The sequence below is a fragment of the Bombus impatiens genome, unplaced genomic scaffold (assembly GCF_000188095.3).
Source record: "Bombus impatiens unplaced genomic scaffold, BIMP_2.2 scf_0004, whole genome shotgun sequence".
NCBI classification, from domain to species: Eukaryota; Metazoa; Arthropoda; class Insecta; order Hymenoptera; family Apidae; genus Bombus; species Bombus impatiens.
This window is the reverse complement of record NT_176423.1, coordinates 1-8,162: the sequence shown is the minus strand read 5'-3', so window position 1 is coordinate 8,162 and position 8,162 is coordinate 1. Positions and strand designations below refer to the sequence as shown.

The following is an 8,162-nucleotide window of genomic DNA, read 5'->3' as shown; positions in this document are numbered from 1 at the left end:
AGAAACCGTTGGAATGTTTACTGTCGCGTGTCGCCACGAATATTTCTTTTAAGGAGAGCTATAGAATTACTCCATACCTTTGTTAGACAAAGCGTTCATCCCGTAACCGCGGCTACGTTCGGCGACTGACTGTCGCCTCGAGCCCAAGCTCACTATCACAACTCTCGAACAATTACAATCGGATTGAATAACTACAATTGTTCAATTACAGACTCCGGTGTTCTTTCATCTCCGACATATTTATATATAAATAAATGGTTGCTATGTCTTTTTCCCACTTATATTGCAGTCTATGTATAAAAAAATTTATTTTCAATACGTTGAATAATATTTGTTGTCGTATACTACGCACAAGCACTCATTTCTCGTAATAATCCAAAAGGTACAAATAGAAATTTGTACGTACATTTTTTGATGAAGTTTCGAAATAGTCCAATAAAAAAAATTCTAATTTGTCCTTAGAACTCATACATTGAACTATATTCGAGAAGATGACAAACCAGATATTAACGAATCTTCTTTCAGACGATATTAACGGGTCATTCATATTGTTTACGTGTACCAAACGCAGAATTTTCCTTTTTTGCCAATTAACATTAAAATCTAAAAACTCTTACAACGTTGTTATTCAACTTTATTGCAATCTTATTCTACTCAACAATTAATCTATTCTAATGGCATAACGAATCATTATGTAGTTACCATCGTCGGTATGGCTAGGTGGTTTTTTCAATCCTCAATCATTCCTAACTGCAATTATGCAACAAACCGCAAGCAAAAATGAATGGCCATTGGACAAAATGTGTTTATATTGCGAAGTACTGCGAAAAACCAAAGAAGAAATCACGTAATTATTAAAAACATTACTCCGTCATTCCTTCAAACATATCCTTTATTTTTGTTTTTCCTTACTGTATGATGTTAATGTCGGGTATAGTATACTTATCGCACATGTACAATGGTGAAAAAAAATATTTGTACATACACATCCTTATTTTTTAATGAACCTTTTTATGGCGAAATCCACGATTTATTTTCGTAGCATCAATTTTTGGTAGTCGTATGAAAGTACTATTATATATATTGTTATATTATATTATACAGTATATAATACTATTAAATGACACAAAGATCACTGCGGATGAGTGGGGAGAATGAAGAAGCACGCGCGCGTACACACGCACACAGGATTAGAGTGTTGGTTCATTTATAGTATTGTATATCACTTTTTGTTATTTATTAATTTCATTTTATTATTAAGTTGATATGATTTTTTGAGAACGCGATGTAAACTTGTGAGGATTTGTAAAGTTAAACGAAAGTGAGAGTAGAGTTTATAGCAGCGAAAACGAGCAACGGATTATTGTCTGAACTAGAAGTCATGTAACCCCATAAGGGAAACAATAAATAATGGCATTAGACTTAATATATATGAATCTAATTAATTAGTAGCTATATAAATGCTCTAATAAGTACAATAATGTACAAATATTATTTATAGCTACTGAATTTGCGATTATCTTCTTATATGTGTGTGTGTATATGTGTGTATATGCAAATATTTTAAAGTATTAATAAATAAAGATATCTTATCTGTAATTTTAAATATTCTTAATATTTTATTTCAAGTACATTTTTTTAAATGAACTCACTAGTTTCCATCTTTAATAAAATTCAGTTACAATTTGTGTAAATTTTATTCCAAAGTAATAATAGATTTTTCACTTAAACTTTACAAATTAGCACCAAGACAAGGCGCATATATAGACAGATTGTACATGGAAGGTGCACGATGGGACGTTCAAACAGCATGGACTCTCGATTTAAAGAATTGTTTCCATTATTACCAATAATGTATATTAGGGCGATTACACAGGACAAACAAGATTTAAAGAATATGTCCTGTGTATAAAACACGATCGCGAAGTCCTACTTATGTGTGGACCTTCAATTTAAGAACTAAGGAGAGAGCTAGTAAGTGGATTCTTGGTGGAGTGGCAATTCTATTACAAATCTAATTTTATTAATTAAATTATGGACTAAATATGCAATTAAAATAAAGATTTTCGAAATTGTCGTAGAGTGTTGGTATTCATTTTTCAAAACACGGTATTATTTTATGCAAGATAATATTTATGTAGAAGAAGAAGCACAACGCTTCTCCACGCACGATTACAATTTATTTCTCCATTTTAAATTTCTTTATAACTTACAAAAACGTTAATTCATACACACATTTTGTAACAAAGAGATTGTATTTGAAATTAAGAGAATTTGAAATTAAATTATTAACTTAAAAAATAGATATTATTACAATTTTATAAAAAAAGTTGTTTATTTGCAACATTAGAATTTTATACACATCAAAAATTGTTGGTACCAGTACTTATCTTCTTTTGAACCCATATTTTTTCCTTTCATAAAATAGATCAGTCTTTGAACTCCCAAGATTTACAATCTTTGGACAACCATCACGCTGCAACAAACCAAATTTCAAATCTTAATCTATTACTACACATTATAAGTCATATATATATATATATATCATATATCATATATATATATATATATATTATATATATATCATATATATATATAAATGCCAGCACATTCTGTCTTCCTTGATATGCTGTAACTGTCTATAACTTTTGATTTTATTGAGATATTTTTTCATATCTTTTTTATGAATATACTTATCTAAATGAATTAAACTGTAGCACTCTATGTTGTAGTTTTATTACCAGAGTACACAATACATAGTATAGTAGTGCTGCACAATCTCTATTCGATTGACATTGTCATAGAAAAAGAATTGATAACATGCATTAAATAAGATTTAGATGTAAATCCAGCATACTATTTAAAATGGAAATTGTGAATTGAAGTATTTATTAAATACATAAACAAGAAAATTATGCAAATATTTCTCCCTTTCTCCCTCTATCTCTTCCTTTCTCACTATCTCCCTCTGCTTGCCAAAGAATATGAATGTTCATGAATATGAATGAAAGTGAGATAAACTATGCTTTTAAAAGATTCGAGCATTAAATTTATAAATTTTTCTTTAAAAAAGTTGTTTAGATGTTTCCCACTCATCTGAAAAATCATGAACAATATTATTGAATTCCTTTTGTTGCCTTTCTTATTTTAAATAAAATAAAAATTTCACAAGATATATACATATATATATATATAAGTTCAGAAGATTCTGAAATATTATAAAATTATATCTGTTCAAATTGACTGACTTCAATATGCTTTCAAGTTAATTAAAATACTTGTAAATATGATCATAAATTTATGGTAAAATGAATGATTCTATTAAACAGTTTATTAAAAATTACAAAAACGGAATTTACTCTTCCTACAAAGTCTTTATGTGTGCTTGAATTTATCTCCATTTATCTCGCACAGGACATGAAACAAGAATTACATGAAACTAACTACTTTGGTAATATAGGTGACAAAATAAAGTACTTCTGTTTAAAGAATCTTATAAAGATCATGCTACTTATAAATAAATTTATAGATAGATATAATAATTGATATACATATATTGTATTCAAATGAAATTGCAGTTCTAAATAAAGAAGTTTATATGCGAAGAAATTTTATTTTTATCAATGTATTTCTTTAAAATAATTTCCATTAGAATATAAGATGTTTCCCAAACTATAATTAAACTAATATAATTATTTTTAAAGTTTCTTCATTCCTTACCTTTACTTTATTTTCATTATAACAAAGTAAATAAAGTATTACATACAAAGTCTATAAAATAGATACATTAAAAACATTCATTTAATCAATCTATTTAATCATAATCAATTTTTAAATTTTGTCTTTCTTTAAATCTTTTACTATTCGGCTTTTCTTATAGGAATATATAAAAAATTAAGTAATATCGTAAACCAGCTTTGATGTATGTCATAAAATGAGAAATAACAAAGATATAAATCACAATAGTTAACAATCTGACCATTTAATAAATCAAATTTCATAATTTTATACTCAAAAATAACGAATGTAATATATTAAGAACACATATTAAATTATTTTTTTAAAAACTTACATCTTTCTCTTGGATTGTACATTCTTTGCAATAATAGGCATCAGACACACCAGGTCCACCACAGATAACACATCTGCCTTGATAAGATCCATAATTGCATTCATCACAAATCCGAACCAAAGTACAAGGTCTTACATAAGAATCACAAATTACACATTTACCGTCACATTTCTCGCATAACCTCCCTATTGCTGAAAATAAAAACTATTTTAATTATATATGTATACATAATGTTATTATTATCATATAGCAATTATATGATATTGGTAACGTTTTTATATATAAATCTATTTATCCCATAATTGTAATTTTACTTCTTCATTTTATAAATTTCTAGATAAATGGAGTACAATGTAAATAGAAGATTAATTTTATAGAAGTTAAGGTAAAAAATTGTTTACAGATACATATATCTATACAAGAAATTCGACACATATACTATTGATACATATATATATAATGAAAAATTACATAATCAATTAACAATGAAGGTACAAACAGATCTAATTATTTATTAAGGAAGTTTGTTGTTTATGTAAGAATATCACTATTTCTGATGAAAATATATTATAGTTAAAATCTGTAATAGTAAAATATTTATTTAAATATAACAGTAATAAAATAATTTCTTTTGTCTCTAAGTAAGAATTTCATAAAAAAATATATAAAGCAAACTTAACCTAAAATTCAAAATTGCAATTTAAGTACATGTATAAATCTTACCAACTCCCGGTTGTTTTCTACAAAAAATTAAATCTGGATGATGTTTTGCCATATCACAGAATTAGCAAAATTCTTTTAACGTATACGAAATACGAATTATTGTATGAATCTTTTTGTATCATACGTCACAAGCCAATACATTTAGAAATTTTCAACTTTGTTTACGTTTTATAGTGCCTTTTAAATCGACGACAGTTTGGACAATTTAGCATACATGCGAATAACTGTTTGAGAATAGTATTTAAAATATACAATATTTAACCAAATAATATGGAAATTTTCAATTTTATATTCTTGTCTTATTTAAGTATACCTAATATGATATAAGATTGTACTAAGGTATCATAATACAATTCTCTTATTACGTATTTTAGCGATTACTTGGGTTTGTTTAGGCGATTTCGTGCCTGTGTATTATTACCGCACTAGTCACCAGAGATTAGAGAATATTAAAAACAGAGGAAATTTTTCTTTCTGTTAGAGATGTAGGAACTAGGGAGATCGTCAGTCAACGTTCATGTGCGAAATTCTGCTAAAAAATGAACACCAAGAATAAGGACCTCTCTTGGTCAACGACTATACTATCAATACGACTCGTCTTCGATGCTCTTGGTAGTAGAAACATTTATAAGCACAGCGGGGAGGAGGGGATGAGCGATCGTGCGACTCTGGCATGTATTAGTAAGCAGAGACATGAAGAAATGTGCGTTCGGCATGGTGTACTACTAAAGGAAACATATATTGCTAGCCATATTATACACCTATGCATTTATTATACACCTATAATTCTATTTGTATTATACATTGTAGCATAAAAGGCTAAATAAAATAAAATATATTAAAATTATATAATAAGTATAACAAATAAATATATTAACACCAGCTAATACCTATGTCTGGCAGTGTAGAAAAAATTTTTCCTATTATTTTAAATAATACAATTGTTGCCAAAAAACGCAATTAATGAAAAATGTACACGGTTTCGTTTTGTTAAACCGGAAGGGATTGGTTCGAATCAAGTCAGAGACTTTATTTTTATAATGAATATAATAATAGTTCAAAAAAGTTATTTCTTTTAATTATATACAATATCTTTGAAAATATGGAAATTACAGTTAAACTGAGCAAATATGTAAATTATGTCAGTGTTATGGTAATATATTTTATATTGAACTATTTACAGTTTTTGTTGCGGTTTATAAAAGAAAAAAATAAAATTACACAAAAGAGGATGTGCGTTTACTATATAAAATAGTCTAAATAATGCTTTTAAAAAATAATGCTTAAAAACACTAAAATCTTGAAGTGTAATAAAAATACTATTTGGTGAAACTTCATGCGGAGTTTTGTAGCACTAGTCGTGTTCTTTTTGCATTACCGGGTTTGCAACTGTTTACACTGCTAGCAAATCTCAATGAATTCAATGTTTCGTTATAACATTCGTCTAAAGGAGATACGTTCAGTAACATCAAAGTTTTTGAATTGCCACCCAAAGACGGCATTAATAAATGAGTGAGTTTTGAGTTTCTGTATGGAATATGTTCTTGTTTTTTCAAAAGGGCCAAGATAACGTTGCCCAAGTTTGCTAACGATTTATTAATGTTTTTTGTTTCTGCCAGTCGTACAGATTCTTCCCCTTTTAATCTTTCAGATCCCGCTAGGTCAACTAAATTTAAGTTTCCTATTGAAATCTCCTCTTTTAACTGATGTGTTCCTACAAGCTTTATTCTTGTTACTGAATGCGACCTAGACGACCTAGAAAATTAAATTATGCATTTATTTTTAAGTCTATCATATTTGTACATCCAAGACAGAAAATGCGAATATATGTTTTTATGTATGTACCGTTCGTTCGATTGAGTAGCCGCAACTGCTCTATTACATTGCGCCGTCAAAAGGCACTCGTGCAATTCTTCGGGGCTATTAATTTCCTGTATTTTCAAATTACTGACATACAAATTGTGTCCCTTACTATCAGCCATTTTGATTTCATGTGTCTTAGCTTGAGAATCAAGCAAGTCAACAATATGCTCATTGTAAATCTCAAGGAAACTAGCTTCTATCTGATATTCCCAACCAAGTAATTGAAATTCTTTCATTTTTTGGAATATATGTCGTACCTGAATTATTAAAAAAGATCATACTATTTTACATTGCAAGTAGTAATAATATATATGTATATATATATACACAGGGTGGTTGGTACAAGTGGTACTAGTGGTACAAGCGGAAAGGGGGTGATTCTACGCGAAAAAAGAAGTCGAAAATACAGAATAAAAATTTTTTTTAATTTTTTTTTTAATTTTTCCATCGAGACAACGATCTACAGTGAGATCCGTTATAACGTGCCGCACGCGTACCGAGCGAAAATTCAAAGTCGATTTTCTCGAAAACAAAGCCTCAAACAAAAAATTTTTATTCTATATTTTCGACTTCTTTTTTCGCGTAAAATCACCCCCTTCTCGCTTGTACCACCAGTTACCAAGCACCCTATATATATATGTCGGAGATGAAAGGACGCCGGAGCCGACCCTCTGGAACTTCGGGAAAATCCGTAAAATTGCAATTAAAGTTTACAGTCATAATTTGCCGTCATCCTGCCCAATTGTACTTGTTTGCGATTTGTGATAATAAACTTGGGCTCAAGGCGACCATCAGTCGCCAAACGTAGCCGCGGTCAACGGGATGGGCGCTTCGCCTAGCAAGGGTGTGGAATTATAGTATGACCCTCATTAAAAGAAATATCAATAGAGGTACTTGACAGTAAAACATTCCAACGGTTCCTTCGGACAACGAATACCTGATGTTGAGGCACGTACACAGCACAAGTAAAGTTAACCCGAGGACTCGCTATAAAAGCTGCGTTTTTCCGGCAATTCTACGGATTTTGCCGAAGTTCCAGAGGGACGGCTCCGGCGTCCTTTCATCTCCAACATATATATATATACTGTTCAATGTATACCGTTCTAGGTATCATGCCTTCCATTTCAATACCCGGTAAACCTTCCATAGTATATGTTTTACCAGAACCAGTCTGGCCATATGCAAATACACAGACATTATACCCCTCTAAAGCGGACTCAACTAACAGGGCTAATTCTTCAAAAATATTTTCTTGGGTAGCAGTTGGTGGGAAGACTTTATCGAAAGAGAACTCTTGCCTGGTTCCTCTCGGTCTTCCGCTGCAACTAACTGAATCAGACCCATCAAATTTTCCTACTTCGATAGTGCATTCATCTACAAAGTTGATATTACACATCCTGGATAAATAAAATAAACATCATTAGGAAACTGTGTTGTATTTGTGACAATCAAATATTTATATATATATAAAATACATACACTTTTCCAAGTTCACTTGGAGTTC

At 29.7% G+C, this 8,162-nt stretch overlaps 2 protein-coding genes across 2 annotated transcripts; both read right to left on the bottom strand.

Moving 5' to 3' along the window:
* Window positions 1-2,166: 2,166 nt before the first annotated feature.
* LOC100740157 (PHD finger-like domain-containing protein 5A) lies at window positions 2,167-5,334 on the bottom strand. Its single transcript, XM_003484340.4, has 4 exons — window positions 5,210-5,334; window positions 4,796-4,880; window positions 4,073-4,263; window positions 2,167-2,476 (listed from the first exon to the last, which is right to left on the bottom strand). Exons 2-4 carry the CDS (start codon window positions 4,845-4,847, stop codon window positions 2,387-2,389), a joined length of 333 nt encoding a protein of 110 aa, XP_003484388.1. The 5' UTR covers window positions 4,848-4,880; window positions 5,210-5,334; the 3' UTR covers window positions 2,167-2,386.
* A 572-nt stretch (window positions 5,335-5,906) lies between these two features.
* LOC100740276 (protein claret segregational) lies at window positions 5,907-8,156 on the bottom strand. Its single transcript, XM_003484341.4, has 4 exons — window positions 8,138-8,156; window positions 7,758-8,055; window positions 6,641-6,915; window positions 5,907-6,550 (listed from the first exon to the last, which is right to left on the bottom strand). The coding sequence occupies exons 2-4, from the start codon at window positions 8,052-8,054 to the stop codon at window positions 6,130-6,132; spliced, it is 993 nt and encodes a 330-aa protein (XP_003484389.1). The 5' UTR covers window position 8,055; window positions 8,138-8,156; the 3' UTR covers window positions 5,907-6,129.
* Between the last annotated feature and the right edge of the window lie 6 nt (window positions 8,157-8,162).

Coding starts and splice junctions, on each gene's coding strand:
- LOC100740157 (XM_003484340.4), bottom strand. CDS start 4,847: ATGGCAAAACATCATCCAGATTTAATTTTTTGTAGAAAACAACCGGGA. Junction 4,264..4,795: donor TAGAAAACAACCGGGAGTTG/GTAAGATTTATA, acceptor TTTTATTTTCAG/CAATAGGGAGGTTATGCGAG. Junction 2,477..4,072: donor GTACAATCCAAGAGAAAGAT/GTAAGTTTTTAA, acceptor GGTTTGTTGCAG/CGTGATGGTTGTCCAAAGAT.
- LOC100740276 (XM_003484341.4), bottom strand. CDS start 8,054: ATGTGTAATATCAACTTTGTAGATGAATGCACTATCGAAGTAGGAAAA. Junction 6,916..7,757: donor AAGGCATGATACCTAGAACG/GTATACATTGAA, acceptor TTAATAATTCAG/GTACGACATATATTCCAAAA. Junction 6,551..6,640: donor GCTACTCAATCGAACGAACG/GTACATACATAA, acceptor TTAATTTTCTAG/GTCGTCTAGGTCGCATTCAG.